General features: G+C 31.8%; 1 protein-coding gene across 1 annotated transcript in view; it reads right to left on the bottom strand.

Annotated features, from left to right (window-relative positions):
- Positions 1 to 21,698, bottom strand: part of mipepa (mitochondrial intermediate peptidase a) — a 36,621-nt gene extending 14,923 nt beyond the window's left edge. The window contains exons 1-16 of the mRNA XM_073817810.1: positions 21,383 to 21,698; positions 21,120 to 21,293; positions 18,862 to 18,950; positions 18,684 to 18,770; positions 18,365 to 18,428; positions 18,096 to 18,278; positions 17,166 to 17,322; positions 16,942 to 16,990; positions 15,635 to 15,695; positions 15,435 to 15,487; positions 12,916 to 13,069; positions 12,721 to 12,798; positions 10,573 to 10,777; positions 10,353 to 10,462; positions 9,996 to 10,070; positions 4,473 to 4,589 (exon numbers count right to left, since the gene is read on the bottom strand). Of these exons, the coding sequence (XP_073673911.1) occupies positions 4,473 to 4,589; positions 9,996 to 10,070; positions 10,353 to 10,462; positions 10,573 to 10,777; positions 12,721 to 12,798; positions 12,916 to 13,069; positions 15,435 to 15,487; positions 15,635 to 15,695; positions 16,942 to 16,990; positions 17,166 to 17,322; positions 18,096 to 18,278; positions 18,365 to 18,428; positions 18,684 to 18,770; positions 18,862 to 18,950; positions 21,120 to 21,293; positions 21,383 to 21,526 (1,800 nt within the window). The 5' untranslated portion in view covers positions 21,527 to 21,698. The remainder of the gene's footprint in view (positions 1 to 4,472; positions 4,590 to 9,995; positions 10,071 to 10,352; positions 10,463 to 10,572; positions 10,778 to 12,720; positions 12,799 to 12,915; positions 13,070 to 15,434; positions 15,488 to 15,634; positions 15,696 to 16,941; positions 16,991 to 17,165; positions 17,323 to 18,095; positions 18,279 to 18,364; positions 18,429 to 18,683; positions 18,771 to 18,861; positions 18,951 to 21,119; positions 21,294 to 21,382) is intronic.
- Between the last annotated feature and the right edge of the window lie 1,237 nt (positions 21,699 to 22,935).

The following is a 22,935-nucleotide window of genomic DNA, read 5'->3' as shown; positions in this document are numbered from 1 at the left end:
CAAACAAAACATAAAACAACACAAGAGAAAAAACAAAACAAAAAGCAAACCAAGAAATAAAGAAAATACAAAACAAAAAAACAACAACTATTTGCTCCAAGTGCAAATGATCTCACTTCTATACAATCCGCTAAATACTTGATTTACATCCAAATGTTGCAACCTGTCTGTACTCATTAATTTTACAGATACATGTATTATATAACTACGTACTTTTGTAGGTACATTATAAAAGCACTGCTATCATGCTGAAGGATATTAAGGACTCCGCACAGACATCTGGCTCTAATGATCACAAAAGGACATGCTGGACACTCTGTTCTGATGCAGAATGTGCGCTTTAAGGTTTTTTTCTTTTTCCTGCAAAGTTGTTGAAGAGAGCCAGGGTTGTATAAACAGCACTACGAGAGACACATTATGGTTGAAGAAGGTGAAACCTCTGTATAATACAGAGTTAAGCCCCAGAGTACCAGCAAGACATATCCCATATGGCCCCTAATGACTTCAGTAAGCTTAAATGCACTCCTGCTGGGATGTAACATCTGAAAGCCAAACATTAGCAAAGCAGAACAGCTACTTGACTATCAACACTCACCTAAAATCTGTATTCGGTTATGGAAATATTTCCACTGCAGATGGGTCCTGTCAAGCTGCTGGCCATGAGATACTTTAAAATGTATGTTTATAAGAATTTCACATTCACAGAGCTTGACTAAACAAAAGGACCAAATTTAACATGGTATTACCATGCTTTTTGGACCTGCTCTTAGCATCCCGTGATGCATCTCAGTAGCCAGAGGAATGTAATGCTGTGTGCGCATGTTCCCAAATATTAGCAACAGGACAAGAACTTCCATCTGGTCCATGTTTCTAACAGCTGACATTATCTTGCAGAACACTATTAATGCCCTAGTAAACCGAATCAACGTCAACAAAAGTCAAACAACTGGAAATGCAGCTCTCTCTGTGAATCATTAACCATCTCCGTCATTGGCCGCAAGCTTTATTAGTGGTCAGGCATTGCTATTATTAGGGTTAGCGATTTGAACAAACCCCAGTATGAAACTCCGGCACTTGTGCCATTTGTGGTAAGACATAAATGATACCTCAAATTGCAGGGTGCTATTTTTGTAAAGCAGCAAGGCTCAATTTCCCCCAGGTGGAAGTTAAAATGGGCAAAAATAAATCACAGAAATGTGTACTTTGCAATTTTTAACTTTTTTTTTTTTTTCATAAAAAAAAAAAAATCCTGAAATTGTCCTTTATTGTGTAGCAACATAAATAACAAATAAACAAACAAAAACTAAAAAGCAAAACAACTCAAACCTAGCAACATCAAACCAAATTAAGAAATTACTAAGAAATTAAGTAACAAATCAACCAATCAAACAATAAATAAATAAAACAAATAAACAACAAAAACAACAAAACATGAAACAAAATAAAAATCAATACAAGAAACAAACAATGCAAAACAAAACAAAAAAAAAACTAACAAGAAACAAAATAACGAACCAATAAGCAAAAACAAAAAGCGATCAAAAAACAAACAAATAAAACACACAGCAAGAAACAAACAACATAAAAAAGACACAAAGAAACAAAGAAAACAACAAACAAAAACTAAACAGCAAAACAACCCAATCAAGGTAATAATTAAAAGCAAATTGAGAAACAAACAAACAAAACAAATAAACCAACAAAAATAACAAAACATAAAACAAACAAAATAAAGACAATACAAGAAACAAAAAAATGCAATAAAACAAACAAAAAGAAACCAAAATCAAAACAAAAACTAAATAGCAAAACAACCCAAATCAAGGTAACACATCATACCAAATTAAGAAACCCAGTAACAAAACAAATAAAACAAAAATAAACCAAACAAACAAAACAAATAAACAAACAATAACACCAAAACATAAAATAAGAAAAACAATACAAATCAAACCAAATTAACAAACAAACAAACCAAGTTACAAACCAAACAAAACTAAACCAAATAAAACAACAAACCATAAAACAAACAAAACAAAAAAAAACAATACAAGAAACAAACATCGTAATAAACAAGGAAAAAAGCAGCACAAATAAAACAATAAAGACACATCAAGAAACAAAGTAAACAAGAAACAAACAAATCAAAACAATAAACAAACCGAAAAAAGAATCCAAACAAAAAAAGCAAAACAACCCAATAAAGGTAACAAACAAACAAACCAAATAAACCAACAAACACAACAATGCTAAGAAAAAAACAAACCAAGAAACAAAATAACGAACCAAGAAGAAATATAAAAGCATCAAAACAAATAAAACAGCACAGCAAGAAACAAACAAAATAAAAAAGACAAAGAAAACAAGAAAGAAACAAACCAAAACAAGAAAAAAAACTAAACCGCAAAACAACCCAATCAAGGTAACAAATCAAACTAAATTAAGAAACAAACAAACCAACAAAAATGACAAAACATGAAACAAACTAAAAAACAACAACACAAGAAATGTGACCCTGGACCACAAAACCAGTCATAAGGTTAAATTTTACAAAACTGAGATATATACATCATATGAAAGCTCAATAAATAAGCTTTTTATTGATATATGGTTTGTTAGGATAGGATAATATTTGGCCAAGATACATCTATTTGAAAATCTGGAATCTAAGGGTGCAAAAAATCAAAATACTGAGAAAATCACCTTTAAAGTTGTCCAAATTAAGTTCTTAACAATGCATATTACTAATCAAAAATTACATTTTGACAGGTTTACAGTAGGAATTTTACAAAAAATCTTCATGGAACATGATCTTTACTTAATTTCCTAATGATTATTGACATAAAAGAAAAAACAATAATTTTGACCCATACAATGTATTTTTGGCTATTGCTACAAATATACCCCAGCGACTTAAGACTGGTTTTGTGGTCCAGGGTCACAAATATAAAAGCATCAAAAAACAAACAAATAAAACAGCATAGCAAGAAACAAACAAACCAAAACAAGCAAAAACAGACAAACAAAAAATAATTGAAAAAACAAAACTGCACACCAAGAAACATAAAAATCAAAACAACAAACAAACCAAAACCAATAATTCAAACAAAAACTAAATAAACCAAACAAATAAAAACCCAGTAACAAACTAAACAAAACAAAAATAAACCAACAAAAACAATAAAACATAAAAAAACAATACAAGAAACAAATAAAAAGCAAACCAAGAAACAAACAAAAACAAAAAGATAAATTTTCGAATATCGATTTCTAGAATGATTTCTGAAGGGCCATGTGACACTTAAGACTGGAGTAATGATGCTGAAAACGTAGCTTTGCATCACATGAATAAAGTCTATTAAAATAGAAAACAGTTAACAATATTACAGTTTCACTGTATTTATGATCAAATAAATGTAAACTTGGTGAGCACAAGAGAGCATAAGAGTTTACACTGGAAGAAGGGATCTATAAAAACTGGTAAAAATCTGCAACAAAATGTGTCAAAACAGCTGTCATATTTCAATAGAGTTGGGTTTTATGGCCATATGTGGACAGAGGAAAGCTTTCAGTTGTTCTTTAATAGTCACTAAAACATGCATCCTACAGGAACCAAAGACACACACACATACTATTAGCTGCGTTCCCGTGAGAGGCAGTAATAACGGATAAAAAGGGGGAAGCTGGGTGATTTAGAGGATGGTAAAGACATTAGGGCTGAAGCAATTAAAGAGAGAGTGGAATATTTAGAGTTGGGGGGAGGCCTGATTCCCAGTGGCTCCACATAATTACAGGCCAGGATGAACGGTTTATGAAGGCCATTCCGAAATAAAATATGTTTTAGATCGCTGCAGCTCTCAGGCGGCCATCTCTACAGCTGCCGAAGAGCTGAGAAAAGCATTTCAAACTATGTTTTCCCTTCCAAAAAGACTCTCAAAGAAGAGTTTCAAATATTTCCCCCAGGGAGTGCTTCTTCAAAGTATATCTCTGCTTTGTTATTGCAGAAAAGGCCCCCGAAAAGTCCGGAGAGCGGAGAAAAGCATTTTAATCCTTTAACCGTGCAGTGTCTGTGAAAGATGTAGAAAAACACACGGCAGGAAAGGGGCCAAAACTAAACTACCTTGGTGTGTTGATGTGTTTTTCTACTTCAGAAGCGGGAGTATAAGATGTTATTAAGGATTAGCCAAGAAACCATTCCCAAACATTCATTAACTTCAATAATGGCAATGGATCACTTCATTTCAGGGCAACGGACCACCTACATATCGGGAGATGTGCTTTTTGTGAAACAGTGATTTCCAGGAAGCATTTAATAACTGACAAATACAACAAAGTTATACTTAAGACCAAGCATAATGTCTAAGCAAAGATTTCCTATACCTGATTTTACAAATTCAGGGATTTTTGTAGTTCTACTATATGGATTGGAAGAAAAAAAAAAGTTCATTTTAATTTTAATTAAAAGCACTTACTGTGTTGGTGACGTATGGCAGGCCATAATACTTCTTTTGCATGTCTAACATGATATCAGTCGTTGATCGATTTTGTGGTTTTCCATGATAAACTTGATCCAGGATTGCATAGAAAACCTAAAGAGGACCATTTACAGAAACCTTGAATTTAGATAACACACCATTTATGAATGAACCATATTATTAACCTGCATTATATATTGTTTGATATCATCTTTTTTATTTTAGGAAACAGAAAACAAGCATATAAAATGTAATTTTTAAAATGTTAGTTTTTTATTAATTTAATGAAAGATTTTACAATCTTGACTGTAAATACTCTTAAAAAATGAATAATAAATAAACCTTTCCTTAACGAATGAAGTGTTTTTGAATGAATTGGTTGAGTGAATGATTCAATGACTTCCTCAAAAAGATAGTAACTTGTTTCTTTCCTTAATGAATCAGTGTTTTTGAAGAAATTAATTGGGTAAATGATTAAATGACTCACTTATAACAATAGTAACTTGTTTCTTTCCTAAGTGAATCAGTGTTTTTGAATGAATCGGTTGAGTGAATGATTCAATGACTCCCTCGAAAAGATAGTAACTTGTTTCTTTCCTTAATAAATCAGTGTTTTTGAATGAATTTATTGGGTAAATGATTAAATGACTCACTTATAACAATAGTAACTTGTTTCTTTCCTCAGTGAATCAGTGTTTTTGAATGAATTGGTTGAGTGAATGATTCAATGACTCCCTCAAAAAATAGTAACTTGTTTCTTTCCTTAATAAATCAGTGTTTTTGAATGAATTTTCTTGGGTAAATGATTAAATGACTCACTTATAACGATAGTAACTTGTTTCTTTCCTCAGTGAATCAGTGTTTTTGAATGAATTGGTTGAGTGAATGATTCAATGACTTCCTCAAAAAGATAGTAACTTGTTTCTTTCCTTAATGAATCAGTGTTTTTGAAGAAATTAATTGGGTAAATGATTAAATGACTCACTTATAACAATAGTAACTTGTTTCTTTCCTAAGTGAATCAGTGTTTTTGAATGAATCGGTTGAGTGAATGATTCAATGACTCCCTCGAAAAGATAGTAACTTGTTTCTTTCCTTAATAAATCAGTGTTTTTGAATGAATTTATTGGGTAAATGATTAAATGACTCACTTATAACGATAGTAACTTGTTTCTTTCCTCAGTGAATCAGTGTTTTTGAATGAATTGGTTGAGTGAATGATTCAATGACTCCCTCAAAAAATAGTAACTTGTTTCTTTCCTTAATAAATCAGTGTTTTTGAATGAATTTATTGGGTAAATGATTAAATGACTCACTTATAACGATAGTAACTTGTTTCTTTCCTAAGTGAATCAGTGTTTTTGAATGAATTGGTTGAGTGAATGATTCAATGACTTCCTCAAAAAGATAGTAACTTGTTTCTTTCCTTAATGAATCAGTGTTTTTGAACAAATTAATTGGGTAAATGATTAAATGACTCACTTATAACGATAGTAACTTGTTTCTTTCCTTAATGAATCAGTGTTTTTTAATGAATCGGTTGAGTGAATGATTCAATGACTCCCTCAAAAAGATAGTAACTTGTTTCTTTCCTTAATAAATCAGTGTTTTTGAATGAATTTATTGGGTAAATGATTAAATGACTCACTTATAACGATAGTAACTTGTTTCTTTCCTCAGTGAATCAGTGTTTTTGAATGAATTGGTTGAGTGAATGATTCAATGACTTCCTCAAAAAGATAGTAACTTGTTTCTTTCCTTAATGAATCAGTGTTTTTGAAGAAATTAATTGGGTAAATGATTAAATGACTCACTTATAACAATAGTAACTTGTTTCTTTCCTCAGTGAATCAGTGTTTTTGAATGAATTGGTTGAGTGAATGATTCAATGACTCCCTCAAAAAATAGTAACTTGTTTCTTTCCTTAATAAATCAGTGTTTTTGAAGAAATTAATTGGGTAAATGATTAAATGACTCACTTATAACAATAGTAACTTGTTTCTTTCCTAAGTGAATCAGTGTTTTTGAATGAATCGGTTGAGTGAATGATTCAATGACTCCCTCGAAAAGATAGTAACTTGTTTCTTTCCTTAATAAATCAGTGTTTTTGAATGAATTTATTGGGTAAATGATTAAATGACTCACTTATAACGATAGTAACTTGTTTCTTTCCTTAATGAATCAGTGTTTTTTAATGAATCGGTTGAGTGAATGATTCAATGACTCCCTCAAAAAGATAGTAACTTGTTTCTTTCCTTAATAAATCAGTGTTTTTGAATGAATTTATTGGGTAAATGATTAAATGACTCACTTATAACGATAGTAACTTGTTTCTTTCCTCAGTGAATCAGTGTTTTTGAATGAATTGGTTGAGTGAATGAATCAATGACTTCCTCAAAAAGATAGTAACTTGTTTCTTTCCTTAATGAATCAGTGTTTTTGAACAAATTAATTGGGTAAATGATTAAATGACTCACTTATAACAATAGTAACTTGTTTCTTTCCTAAGTGAATCAGTGTTTTTGAATGAATTGGTTGAGTGAATGATTCAATGACTTCCTCAAAAAGATAGTAACTTGTTTCTTTCCTTAATGAATCAGTGTTTTTGAAGAAATTAATTGGGTAAATGATTAAATGACTCACTTATAACAATAGTAACTTGTTTCTTTCCTAAGTGAATCAGTGTTTTTGAATGAATCGGTTGAGTGACTGATTCAATGACTCCCTCGAAAAGATAGTAACTTGTTTCTTTCCTTAATAAATCAGTGTTTTTGAATGAATTTATTGGGTAAATGATTAAATGACTCACTTATAACGATAGTAACTTGTTTCTTTCCTCAGTGAATCAGTGTTTTTGAATGAATTGGTTGAGTGAATGATTCAATGACTCCCTCAAAAAATAGTAACTTGTTTCTTTCCTTAATAAATCAGTGTTTTTGAATGAATTTATTGGGTAAATGATTAAATGACTCACTTATAACGATAGTAACTTGTTTCTTTCCTCAGTGAATCAGTGTTTTTGAATGAATTGGTTGAGTGAATGAATCAATGACTTCCTCAAAAAGATAGTAACTTGTTTCTTTCCTTAATGAATCAGTGTTTTTGAACAAATTAATTGGGTAAATGATTAAATGACTCACTTATAACAATAGTAACTTGTTTCTTTCCTCAGTGAATCAGTGTTTTTGAATGAATTGGTTGAGTGAATGATTCAATGACTTCCTCAAAAAGATAGTAACTTGTTTCTTTCCTTAATGAATCAGTGTTTTTGAAGAAATTAATTGGGTAAATGATTAAATGACTCACTTATAACAATAGTAACTTGTTTCTTTCCTAAGTGAATCAGTGTTTTTGAATGAATCGGTTGAGTGACTGATTCAATGACTCCCTCGAAAAGATAGTAACTTGTTTCTTTCCTTAATAAATCAGTGTTTTTGAATGAATTTATTGGGTAAATGATTAAATGACTCACTTATAACAATAGTAACTTGTTTCTTTCCTCAGTGAATCAGTGTTTTTGAATGAATTGGTTGAGTGAATGATTCAATGACTCCCTCAAAAAATAGTAACTTGTTTCTTTCCTTAATAAATCAGTGTTTTTGAATGAATGTATTGGGTAAATGATTAAATGACTCACTTATAACGATAGTAACTTGTTTCTTTCCTAAGTGAATCAGTGTTTTTGAATGAATTGGTTGAGTGAATGATTCAATGACTTCCTCAAAAAGATAGTAACTTGTTTCTTTCCTTAATGAATCAGTGTTTTTGAACAAATTAATTGGGTAAATGATTAAATGACTCACTTATAACGATAGTAACTTGTTTCTTTCCTTAATGAATCAGTGTTTTTTAATGAATCGGTTGAGTGAATGATTCAATGACTCCCTCAAAAAGATAGTAACTTGTTTCTTTCCTTAATAAATCAGTGTTTTTGAATGAATTTATTGGGTAAATGATTAAATGACTCACTCATAACGATAGTAACTTGTTTCTTTCCTCAGTGAATCAGTGTTTTTGAATCAATCGGTTGAGTGAACGATTCAATGACTCCCTCAAAAAGATATTAACTTTTTTCTTTCCTTAATAAGGAACTGCTTGAGTGAATGATTTAAATGTGTCATTTTCTATCCCTTAATGAATCAGTGGTTTTGAATGAACTGCCTGAGTGAATTATTCAATGACTCCCTCATAAAGACTTTTTTTTAGTTATCTTTTCTTGGCTTAAAGAATAAAAATTAAAGAAAGAATTTTGAACTAATTTGCTATTGACAATAATTCAATGACTCACTCATAAAGATAGTAACTTGTTAATTTCCTTAAAAGGATAGTTCACCCAAAAATGAAAGTTTTATGTTTATCTGCTTACCCCCAGGGCATCCAAGATGTAGGTGAGTTTGTTTCTTCAGCAGAACACAAAGATTTTTAACTAAAACTGGTGCAGTCTGCCAGCCATATAATGGCAGTGGATGGGCACCAGACCTTTGAAAGTAAAAAAAAAAACATGCAAAGACAAATTCAAATTACACCCTGCGGGTCGTGACGATACACTGATGTCCTAAGACACGAAACGATCAGTTTGTGCGAGAAACTGAACAGTATTTATATCATTTTTTACATTTGATACACAGCCACGTCCATCTGTCCTGAGTACGAGCTCATCATCCGGCTTGTTACATGTGTACGTGCTCTAGCGTAGTATACGCAAACGCCGGAAGGGAAAATCTGTGAAAAAACAACAGTCCCGGATGAGTTTGCACAAGCAAACGTAATCTTTTAGCTTTAAATCGGTTTGAACAATCAGGATAAGCGCAAGTAATTGCCATTTTGAATAGCCGCTATACCCACAATCTCTGTGCACTGTGTAAACAATGAGTGTCGTATTCATGTGACAGATCGCTAGTTTTAGTTAAAAATCTTTGTGTTCTGCTGAAGAAACAAAGTCACCTACATCTTGGATGCCCTGGGGGTAAGCAGATAAACATCAAATTTTCATTTCTGGATGAATTATCCCTTTAAAGAATCAGTGTTTTTGAATTAATCGTTTGAGTGAATGATTCAATGACTTCCTCACAGATAGTAACTTGTTTCCTTCCTTAAAGAATGTTTTTTTTTAATGAAATGCTTGAGTGAATTATTCATTGTCTCTCTCATAAAAACAGCATTCTTTTATTTCCTTAATAAATCAATGTTTTTGAACAAATTGATTGAGTAAATGATTCAATAACTAATTCATAAAAAGTATCATGTCCTTGATAAATCAATGCTTTGGAATGATTGGTAATAAACCAATAACAATTAAAAATAAATTAAAAAAAAAACTATTTCGGCCATCACATCAGTTATAGACCCTAATTAAAAAGTCAATAGCATTACTGTTTATATTAGCAATATCAGCTAATGTTTCTAAAATGAATAATTCTTTCTCTTATGAAACTCATTGTCATTTTTGTTATATTTTATACTTCAAAAATGTAGTTATGTTGGATTTTTTTCTCAATGTTGTATTAAAAGATCTGGTACCTGAAGTTGAGTGTCAGCTGCACCACAGACCTTCTTGGACTCACAAAGACGGGCCACCATGCTTTGCGGCAAAGGCTAAGAGAAATTATATAGATTCAAACTATAAATACACATCAAATTTCAATTTATATTAATGGTTCATCCAAAAATGAATTGAATGAAAGCTTTGAAATATAATGTATGAATCATATAGACTATTTTTACAGTACTTCTCCACTTTGTTTGAAACTCAGTAGCCTCATTCTCAATTTTATTTTAGTTGAAAAAAGTGACAAGCATAGAATTCAAAATGAGTTTTAAATAATGATCATACTGATCATGACTGACATGAACATTGTAGTGGAGTCTGCAATGTACCTGTCCAGTTTGATAGTGGCGAGCGAACTGACTGATCACGCGATAGTCTGTGGCAAAATATTCCATTAGAATAGAAGGCACCTCTGCAAAATCAGTGGCACATCGTGTTCCTAAAGAGAGACACAATATCACTGTGATTATGCTACTGCAGGTACATTTTAAGGCTGAAGACCACAAATCTGAACAAAATTAGCTTTTTTTTGCAGTGATCGTATCGTACCTGTCACATGTTGGTAGCGAGTGCGTCCCAGCATGGAGTGCATGGCATGGCCCATCTCATGGAAGAGATTTTCCATCATGCCTGGGCTGAGCAATGTGGGAGCAGACCGTGTAGGGTTAGGCAGGTTCAGCATCAGGACCACCATCGGCAGCTGATACTGCCCATCGTCCAGCTGTCTTCCACCACGAATAGTGAAGTGGCAGTCCTAAGTGGCACACAAAAGAAACGGGGTTGATCAAAACTTTTATATAAATTTGATTTATTCCTGAATGAATAGAGTAAATTATTCAATTAAGTAGAGTAGAGCAGAGTAAATGACAAATTAAGTAAATGATTCAATGACTCACTCATAAAGACAGTAATGTTTTTTTCTATAATAAATCAGTGTTTTGGAATGAATTGGTTAAGTGAATGATTCAATGACTTCTTCATGAACATAGTAAATAGTTTCTTTCATTAACGAATTAGTGTTTTTAAATAAACTGCTTGAGTGAATTATTCAATGACAATGATTTTTTTCTTTCCTTAGTGAATCAACATTTTCGAACAAACTGACTGAGTAAATGATTCAATGACTCACACACATTGAAATTAAATGGTTTCTTTCCTTAAAGATTAGGTGTTTTTGAAGGAATTAGTTGAATGAATGGTTCAATGACTCACACAAATATAGTAATTTGTTTTCCTTAATGAATCAAATGTATTTGAATGAATGATTCAATGACCTACCCATAAAGATAGTATTTTTTCAATTAATCAATGTTTTTTAATGATTTGACCGGCTAAATAAGTAAATGTCTTCCTCATAAAGACAGTAATTTGTTTCTTTGCTTAAATGATCAGTGTTCTTGAATGAATCAGCTGAGTGAGTGATTCAATAACTCCCTCATAAAGATAGTAGCATTTTTTTAAGAAACTGCTTGAGTGAATTATTCAATGACTCTCTCAATGACAGTACTTTTTTTCTTTCCTTAATGAATCTGACTTTTTGAATAAATTAGTTGAATGAATGATTCAATGACTCACGCATAAAATAGTAATTTTCCTTTAGTGAATCAATGTTTTTGATGGACGTGGCTGTGTATCAAAGGTAAAAAATTATATAAATACTGTTCAGTTTCTCGCAAAAACCGATCGTTTCGTGTCTTAGGACATCAATGTATCGTCACGAGCCGCAGGATTCGTCTGTGCATGTTTTTGTTTACTTTTAAAGGTTTGGTGCCCATCAACGTCCATGATAAGGCTGGCAGACTGCACCGGTTTTCGTTAAAAATCTTCGTTTGTGTTTTTCTGAGGAAACAAAGTCACCTACATCTTGGATGCATTGGGGGTAAGCAGATAAACATCAAATTTTCATTTTTGGGTGAACTATCCCTTTAATGAATCAGTGTTTTTGAATGAATTGATTGGGAAAATGATTAAATGACCCACTCAGAAAAATAGTAACTTGTTTCTTTTCTTGATGAATGAGTGTTTTTAAATGAATCGGTTGAGTAAATGATTCAATGACTCCCTTACAAAGATAGTAACTTGTTTCTTTCCTTAATAAATCAGTGTTTTTTTAAAGAACTCCTTGAATAAATTATTAAATGATTCCCTCACAAAGACAGAGTAGTTTTTTTCTTTCCTCAATGAGTGTTCAGCGTTTTTGAATGAATTGGTTGAGTGAATGATTCAATGACTCCCTTATATAGACAGTATTTTATTATTTTCTTAATTAATCAATGTTTCTGAACAAATTGTCTAAGTAAATGATTCAATGACTCACACATATAGATAGTAACTTGTTTCTTTTCTTAATGAAGCAGTCTTTTAATGAATTAGTCGAATAAAGATTCAATGACTCACATATAATTTAACAAATTAGTGTTTTTGTATGAACTGCTCGAGTGAATGATACAATGACTCCCCCATAAAGACAGTATTTTTTTCTTTCCTGAACGAATCAAGGTTTTTGAACAAATTGAGTAAATTATTCAATGACTCAAAGATAGTTACTTAATTCTTTTCTTAATGATCAATCAGTTAAATTAATGCTTTTAAATAAATTAGTTGAAGTGAATGATTATATAATGGTGTCAAATACTAATTTGAGATGGACAAACCAATGTCACTATACGTAGATGGGCTTTCAGTGTCATTCTTTACCTGGTGAGGTTTATCTGGTCTGTAGAAGAAGTCACAATAGATGTATCCCAGCAGTCCCTCTGTTTCATGCACCACAGCCTGAAGGAAAAATTCAAAATTGCAAGTGAAATTAGAAATGAAGTTGGCTTGACCTGAAGATGAGCTCTCATTTAGGCCCACTGGGTTTGATAATCGAGCACAGAAGTGTGATCTCACCAGCTTGCGCACATCTTCGCTCCAGACCTCCCCCGCGCTGGGCTGCTCAGCCAGCAGTGATACACCATACAGCTGCGTGAAAAGACCATTCAGACCTTCCATACACGCTCCCAGCGAGAAGTACGGACTGTACAGACTTGGCTCTATGTTGAATCTGGAAAGACAAAACACAACATTCCAACATGCCATGTTATTAAAGGCTGAAGGTCACAAATTTTACTCACCAAGACTACAAAAGGGAAATTTTGAGAATGAGAATAAGCACAGAAATCTCAAAAAATGACATATATACACACTGTTGTTCAAGTTTAGGATTAGTACGATTTTTCATGTTTTTTAAAGAAGTCTCTTACGCTCATCAAGGCTGCATTTATTTGATTAAAAGTACAGAAAAAAACTGTAATACTGTGAAATATTATTACATTTTAAAATAACAGTTTTCTATTTTGATACACTTTAAAACATAATTGATTTATTTAGCTGCAAAGCTGAATTTACAATATAATTACTCCAGTCTTCAGTGAGTACGTTTACATGGACAACAATATTCCGATTTTAACGCGATTAAGTCAATACTCTGATTAAGAAGCAACCATGTAAACTGATATTTTTGATTAATTTAATCCGACTAAAGTCATAATCTGAGTAAACACAAATCGAATTAAGACAGGTGGAGTATTCCTATTTTAGTCGCATTATGGAAGACATGTACACACCTTAATCAGACTATTCCCCTTGTAGGACTTTTCGCCACATTTTGTGACAGGATACACACTAATGCTGCGTTCCAGGCAGGTTTTTGAGCTCGTAAATCACGTGTTCAAACCACGACTCAGGACTTTGTAGCGTTCCAGGCAAGTCACGCCAAGCATTTATTATTTTTATAGTATTAATAATTTGACTGCAACGTTATATTGTCCTAAACTCTATTTTTCCACCGTGTGCCACTAAAAACCGCACCCCTAGAGGCTTTATATTGTTGTTTCTCAGGCTATGTCACGTCAGAACTCGGAACTGGGAGTACGTCGTCGATCTAGTACGAGTTCACGGGTGGGAATTCACGGGTTTGAGTGCCTTTCCAGTGCACTTTCACGGGTAGAAGTTTGGAAAAACACGGGTAACGGGTTGTCTGGAACGCGGCATAACGCTCTCAGTTGGTCGCGCTTTGGTTTCATTTTTATTTATTTATTTTTTGCTACAACATGGGCTTAATCAATGCTCATTGCTGATAAATAGCCTAGTTTGTTATCATAATTTTTAGTTTTATGGAAACGTTTTTAACATTCAACCCCCTTTTTCATTAGTATTATTTGTAAGTATTTATTTTAATTTTGTGAACGGGATTTCCGCTATTGGAAAGTCTTAGGATGCTTTTTAGGCTACTTTTACTTTCGAATTCATGATCTTGGTTTTGCTTGCATATATAAGGCTACACCTATCAATTTTAAGATTAAAACAAATTCTTAAAAGATGGATTTGTTATTTTTAATTAAACAGCATAACAAAAATAAATTAAAACTAGCTTATATAGCATTTATTAACAAAAACTAATAAGACGAGGCATGGACTCCATCACATGCTGTTATATGCCGACTAAACAATTTATTACAGGGCGCGCAAACACTGAGCAATCAAAATAATTAATAAAGAAAATAAATGAAAGAAAGCCTCCAAAGCGTAATGTGAGGTACACGGCAAAGATAACAGGGTTTTAAAAATGAAAACAAACAAAAAAAGTAAAACTAAACTGGCTTTCGGTGACTGTGCTTGCGTGTGTTTTTTTTTTCTCCTAAAAACTGACTGGCTCTGAAACGCTCGCTGTATGGAGCAGACGCTTTGGAGCAGCACAGCACGCACTCGCACAAATGCGACCACGGCAAATTTTAACTCACACATTCTAAAAAATGTTGCATATGTCCAGAGCCACTTCAAGCTTTTGTAAAATTAAAACCCAAACATCCAAAAGTCTATAATGAAGATGAACTGATAGCGTCGCGTGTGGACGTAATGATGTGTGTCATTAATCGATCTATGTACTATAACATGTAAAACGGGAACATGAAAGGAATATTCTAAAAGCAACTCATGTAAACAGCTTAATCATATTATTGTCTTATTCAGAATAAGGTCATTAATTAGATTACGGGTGTCCATGTAAACGTAGTCAGTGTCACATGATCCTTCAGAAATCATTCTGATATGCAGATTTATTATAAATGTTGGAAACAGCTTCTTTTTTTTTGCTTTTTTTTTGAACCTGTAATGCTTTTTTCAGGATTCTTTGATAAATAAAATTTAAAGAGAACAGCATTTATCTGAATTAGAAAACTAACAGTATAAATGTCTTTACTCTAACTTTAAATTAATTTAACACATCCTTTCTGAAAAAGCACAGGTAGTAATAAAAAAAAAAAAAAATCTTACTGATCCCAAACTTTTGAACAGCATTGCAGCTAATTTTAGGATAATTTCTTTTAGACAAAAATAAATCCGTCTCATGCTTTTCTCAGATCTCTTACCTTTCAGCACGTATCACACCACTGAAATACGGATGGTCCCACGGCATCAGCTCCTGCAAAGGAAGATTTTTATTCTGGTTGAATTTTTCTATAGAGTAATAGACCATTTGCAGGTATCAGTAAGTTTCTAACATTTTAAAAAATTACACAATAATCAGACGATATGAAAATCCAAATATCATAGACAACTGAGTGCTTACAGCATTTCTGGGGTTGAGTTTTGTCTTCATTTCCCTCAGCATTTCAAAATCCTTCTTTGTCCTAAAGTTTACAGAAATATTGGTTCACATATTATATAACACATAAACATTACAATTTACACTGCCGTTCGAAAGTTTGGGATCAGTAAGAAATGTTTTTTTTTTTTTTTAAAGTCTCTTATGCTCATCAAGACTGCTTTTATTTGATCAAAAATACAGAAAAAACAATAATGTATAATAATACAAAGTGTTATTACAATACAAAATAATGTATATATATATATATATATATATATATATATATATATATATATTTTTTTTTTTTTTTTTTTTTTCATCAGCCATTACTACTATCTTCAGTGTCACATGATCCTTCAGAAATCATTTTAATGTGCTGATTTATTATTAGAATAATTAATGTTGGCAACAGTTGCGCTACCAAATTTTTTTGGGAACCTGTGATCAGAATTTCAGAATTTTTTTATAAATAAAAAGTTAAAAACAACAGTATTTACTCAAAATATAAATCTTTCCTAACAACATATGTCTTTGCTATCACTTTTTATCAATTTAACACATCCTTGCTGAATAAAAGCAATAATTTCTGACCCCAAACTTTTGAACAGTAGTGTATATTATTAGAAAACCTTTCTATTTTAAATAAATGCTGTTCTTTTTAACTTTTTATTGATCAAAGAATCCTGAAAAAAGGTTTTAAAAAATTATTAAGCAACACAAATGTTTCCATATAATAATAATAATAATAAATCAGCATACTGGAATGATTTCTGAAGGATCATGTGACACTAAATACTAGAGTAATGATGTTGAAAAAGTCAGCTTTGATCACAGAAATAAATTAGATTTTTAATGTCTATTAAAATAGAAGAATGTTATTTTACATTGTAATAATACATTTCTGTATTTTTGATCAAATAAACACAGCCATGATGAGCATTAAAAAATGTCAAATACATTAAAAATCTTAATGATCCCAAACTTTTGAGTAGTAGTTCGTATATAAAAATATATACCTTATACAAGCATATATACATTTTTTACACATAACTATCAATCCAAGCCACCAATACAATACCACATAGTGTCTCCATTATTTTATATATATAAAACGTAGTTGACAGTGACACCTAGTGGCATCTGTTAGAATAGGATTCTAACAACATTGCAGGACATTAATGTTATATTTTCTTAAAAAAACATTTTCATTTTTGCACATAACATATATTTATTATTATGTACCCACAGCTTAAAGCAATTGACAAAATATTGAAGAGGGAAAACTCAACCTGTCCGTGAGCTTGTCTGTGATCTGCTGTAAAAAGCTCATAACTGCCTCTGTGGAAAAACAGACCTTACAATATAATATAATATAAAAAATATATCATTTACATAATATTGAATCAATGTTATTCTCTCAGTTCTATTTGGTGTAGCTAGTGGTACAGAAACACATTTCAAGTTTAAAGATAAAAAATTAAAGTGAGTTAAAAAAAAATTTGTAATAATCTACCTGGGCTTTTAACCATGGTTCCTTTTAATGCTCTATGTGCGTAAGATTCATAACCAACCAAGCGAGCCAGTTTATCTCTACAGGACAGCAGTTCCTCAAGTATGTGCATCACATCTGCATTCGGGTAGAGGAAAACTTTATATGCAACTTCCCTGACCTGAAAAATATGTAAAAATACGTCACAACAAAGCAACTTTCAATCTTTATGCCATATAATTTAAACAGTTTCTAATAAATAAGGCGAGACACTGCAGGTGAATAGGGTAAAACAAAAATGAATAGTTATCACCTTACTTACCCAGTTAATTGATTGCATTGATAATTGCAAACATTCATAGTGTTCTAAAATGTGAGGTTTAAATATGCAAATGAGACATTAGTTAATGAAATATGCACTAATTTGCATACATTTCTAGTACAAAAATCTCAACACTGGATGAGGTCAGTTTTTAAAGTTCTTGTTTAATTTTCTTGACATATTAGAGTCGAATGTTTTTACTGAGGGGATCTTGGGGATCTCATTTTGTCACTCCATAATTCAGAAAAAAACTTAGAACAGACAGAAAACAATGTATTTTTTTTAACCATTTTTGAGGGAATAAATTGTTTAAAACCAAGCAAATTATATATTAACAAATCCCTCCGCGAAAACCTTCAGAATATAGACAGGAAAACAATGTGAAGTGGAGATTAATGGCTCATTAAAACTCATTTTGAGAAAACTGCCTTTAAATATATGCATTGTAATTGAACTCCATTGACACAAATAGATAAAGTGCTATAAAAGAAACACTTAACAGTGTCTTTTGGGTGTTTTCTTTCCGCTAGTCTGAAAAAACACTTTATGAAACACCGAAAAGCCCAAAATCTCAAACCTGACAGGTGCATGAAAAAACAGTGCAATGTCTCCCATTAAGGAAAGCAATCTACCAGATCATCAGGCGCATCTGCATTCAGGCCTCCGATCTGAATGTAATTCCCTTCTTTAGTGAAGTGCTGGTGAATGTGTTCAGGAAGAGCTCTCTTCTCGATTCTGTTGGGCATGTGGCAGCTCATAAGAAACTGGTTGCTCAGATCCAACAGCTTCACGTTCAGGTTCACAGCCTCTTTCCTCTGTAAAAAAGAAATCTGTAAGATGACTAACTGTGTCTTACACTGAGATTAGTCAAAAAATGTATAATTAATATAAAAATTCTGACCTTTTTTTTGTCCAGATGGATTCCGCTTATCTCAAAGTCAAACATAAATAGTTCAGCCACTCTTCTGCATGAATAAAACAATATAGTTAGCTAATATTAAAACACTTTTTTAACAAACAAATTAAATTATTACATACATATATTTTTAAATGAGATGCAACTTTTAAAGTTTATATACTATGCCTGTGATTATGTTATATTCACACAGTAACAAATAAATAAATGGCATACCGACTTTCCCTGTAGCACAACATCTGCATCACTAATACTATCATGGCTAATTTATATATTCAAATATAATAGGAGTTCTGATTTATACCTTGTTTCTGGGTCCAGTTTGGATAAGATCTCTTCATTATCCAGCAAGTCTTTTAAGCTCTTACACAATTCAACATTGGTATTGAGTCTGTAGGAAAGATTATAAACCATAAAGACCTCAGGCGAAAATATATATTTGATATATATTCAAAAATGAGGGAATATAAATCCAGGCCCACCTTTCTACCATAGTGCCAATGCTTATGCAAGTCCTTTCTGCGGCCTCCCTGTATGACGGGTCTGGATGTGCCACTTTAATAAAGTCTGCCTGCAAAAAAATTAAAATAAATAATAATAATAAATAATAAGCATTATATATAAAAATTTAAGTATATACATTTAAAAAGAAGAATATGTTTTTATATATATATATATATATATATATATATATATATATATATATATATATATATATATATATATATATATATATAATTTTTTGTTACATACCAAACTGGTTGAAAGTTTGAAATCATTAAGATTTTATTTATATTTTTGAAAGAAGTCACCAAGTCTGGATTTATTAATCAAAATACAGTGAAACAATCATTTTAAAATTATTTCTTTTATTTAGCAAGGATGCATTAAATTGGTCAAAACTATGAAGCCATTTATAATATTACATATGAATTATATTTCAAATAAATGCTTTTCATTTTAACTTGAATATTCACCAAAGAATGCTGAAGAAAAAAAAAACATATCAGTTTTCGCAAAATTCTAGGCAGCAAAACTTTATTCATCTTAGCCATCACAGGAATACATATTTAAAAATAATAGATATTAGATAATAGTTCACAATATTAATGTTTTATTGTATTTTTGATCAAATAAATGCTACCTTGGTAAGCATGAGAGACTATTTTTATTTTACTATTATTATTTTATTATTCTATTTTATTCTATATTATATATATTTTATAGTTTTTAAAGACGTCTCTTCAGCTCACCAAGCCTGCATTTATTTGATCCAAAGTACAGCAAAAACTTTTAAACAATTTTTAAACATTTTATTATGTAAAATAACTGCTTTCTATTTGAATATATTCAAATATATTCAATATATATTCTTAAGTCTGAGAGATGAAGTCAGAATTGTGTGATATAAACTCAAAATTGTGAGTTACTAAGTTAGAATTCCATGATATAAACTCGTAATTGTGAGTTATAACGTCCGAAATCTGCAATTCTGAAAAAATTAAGTCAGAATTGCATGATATAAACTTGTGATTGTGAATTAAAAAGTTAGAACTGCATGATATAAACTCGTAATTGTGAGTTACTAAGTTAGAATTGCATGATATAAAGTCATAATTGTGAGTTATAGAGTCCGAATTCCCTAATTCTGAGAAATTAAGTCAGAATTGTGTGATATAAACTCATAATTGTGAGTTACTCAGTTAGAATTGCATGATATAAACTCAAAATTGTGAGTTTCTAAGTTAGAATTGCATGATATAAACTCGTAATTGTGAGTTACTAAGTTAGAATTGCATGATATAAACTCAAAATTGTGAGTTATAGAGTCCGAATTCCCTAATTCTGAGAAATTAAGTCAGAATTGTGTGATATAAACTCGTAATTGTGAGTTTCAAAGTTAGAATTGCATGATATAAACTCGTAATTGTGAGTTATAAAGTCCGAATTTCTTCATTTTGAGAAATTAAGTCATAATTATGTGATATAAACTCGTAATTGTGAGTTATGAAGTCCGAAATCCGCAATTCTGAGAGATGAAGTCAGAATTGTGTGATATAAACTCAAAATTGTGAGTTACTAAGTTAGAATTCCATGATATAAACTCGTAATTGTGAGTTATAACGTCCGAAATCCGCAATTCTGAGAAATTAAGTCAGAATTGTGTTATATAAACTCATAATTGTGAGTTACTCAGTTAGAATTGCATGATATAAAGTCGTAATTGTGAGTTTCTAAGTTAGAATTGCATGATATAAACTCGTAATTGTGAGTTATAACTTCCGAAATCCGCAATTCTGAGAAATTAAGTCAGAATTGCAGGATATAAACTTGTGACTGTGAGTTATAGCAAATCAGAATATTAGAATAATTTCTGAAGGATCATGTGACACTGAAGACTAGAGTAGTTACGCTGAAAATTCAGCTTAGAAATCATAGGAATAAATTATTATAGTCAAATAGAAAACAGTTATTTTAAATAGTAAAAGTATTTCAAAATGTTACCCTTTTTGCTGTACTTTGAAACAAATAAATGCAGACTTGGTGAGCAGAAGAGACTTCTGTAAAAAACATCAAAAATCTTACTGTCCAAAAACCTTTGACTGGTAGTGTATATACACACACCTACAAATCACATATTTCAAATGAGGAAAAAACAAGGACAGTGGTCTTCTAAAGCTTCTCGTTTTTCATCCCCTGTTATTTATTGATTTACATAAACCATGTTTAACATGTTTACCATGTCTGCCACTCTGCACAGGCTGTCTGAGAGTTTGTCAAATATCTCCACGGTCTGGACTCCTGGAGGGCACTGACAGGCTTTCTCCACCAGCTGCTCTGTCTCCTGCAGGGCTCTGTCCTGGACCACCTCAAAGCCCTCCACAGAGCTGAGCTCTGGGACACCAAACAGCCCCTGACAGGCAGACAGACATATAGTTTGTATTTTAGTCTAATAAAGAACAATCAGCAATTAAAATGAGACAGATCCAGACAGGTACGTACCACATTTTGTTGGAAGAGATCTAGCCTTCTCTGGACTTTGGCATTGAAAGCAGCTCCTACAGGTGACCAGGTGGTGACTGTCCTACAGACCCGCGCTGCTGTCCCATGCCTGAGCAAACACACCAGGGGTCTATACACTGACATTACTGGTGATGACAGTAAACATACGACTCGACAACTACACTGAATTCAACATTCACAGTCAACAAAACCGACAATTTAACTACCTAGACTAAACAACTCCAACAAACAGAACAGCACTGCAGTAAAACGCAACTTTAAGAGATTTTAAGAAAACAGGCATGACATGCTTCTTCTAATGACATTGGTCGCTTAGTTTTCACAGCAGCACTTTCGACACGGGAATAAATTCGTCAGAATTTCTAAAATCACATTTCATTCTGTAGAAATGCTAAAATTTGTTTAATTAAAATAGTTTCAGTAATACAGTTGTGGTTTGATTATTCACAAGATGTCCACAGATGTCACGGTGAGTTTAAACTTTCTCTGGTTTAAGTCGAAACTGAATTTGAAGCGAATCATCTGGTATTTCAAAATAAAGGTTCAACTATTATCTGAACATAATAATCTCCGCAATATGATTTAGAGAGAGTTCTTTACTATTACTGGTGTTTCTACTACTACTGCTACCTACTACTATTACTACTACACTACTAATAAATAATCAATTGGTTTTCTGACAACTTAAACATTTACATTTTTCATCTCATACATTTTATATATTACTATCTTTTTATGTAAATATTAATATAAACATGAATAATTTCACATTAAAATTTAATCACTTGTATTTTTACAACAATGCTAATAATTATATATAATGAATCATTATTGGAGTAGCTACATATTTGAAAATTGTTCAAAAATCTATATCTATCAGAGACTGCAGTACTTTACAAATATATCCCAAAAAGATACAGGATTTTATAAAAACTGCTTCTTTAACAGAATACTGGCATATTAAGAGTGATAATGTCAATATATAATATTTTTGAGTTCTAGAATTATTGCTGTTTTTAGTCACTTATTTGTATTGTGGGGAACAAAATGGTCTTAAACACAGTTAAACCTTTAGAAACTATATTAGAAAACAGAATTAACTCGAGTTGTTACACATACAAACAGTTGTATGTTAAAGTAGCTACAGTGCCTTTAAGTATACTCCTTTTTTCCCTGCTGAAAAAACTAGCATATGCTGGTTAGGTATGTTTTGGTGCTTGGATGCTGGTTTTAGCTGGTTTATGCTGGTACTTTGCTGGTTTGTGCTGGTCCTTGACCAGCAACATGACCAGCATAAACCAGCAAAAGACCAGCATTAACCAGCAAAGGACCAGCATAAACCAGCAAAGGACCAGCATAAACCAGCTAAAACCAGCATCCCAGCACCAAAACATACCTAACCAGCATATGCTGTTTTTTTTAGCAGGGTTTTTGGTACGTTTTGTTATGTTGCAGCCTTAAACTGCTTTAAATTACTTTTTTTCCACATCAATCTACATCTCATCCACCATAATGACAAAGCACAAAACAGG

This window comes from Garra rufa, chromosome 14 (genome assembly GCF_049309525.1).
Source record: "Garra rufa chromosome 14, GarRuf1.0, whole genome shotgun sequence".
NCBI lineage: Eukaryota > Metazoa > Chordata > Actinopteri > Cypriniformes > Cyprinidae > Garra > Garra rufa.
Note: the sequence above shows the minus strand (reverse complement) of the source record. Positions and strands in the feature narration are given on the sequence as shown.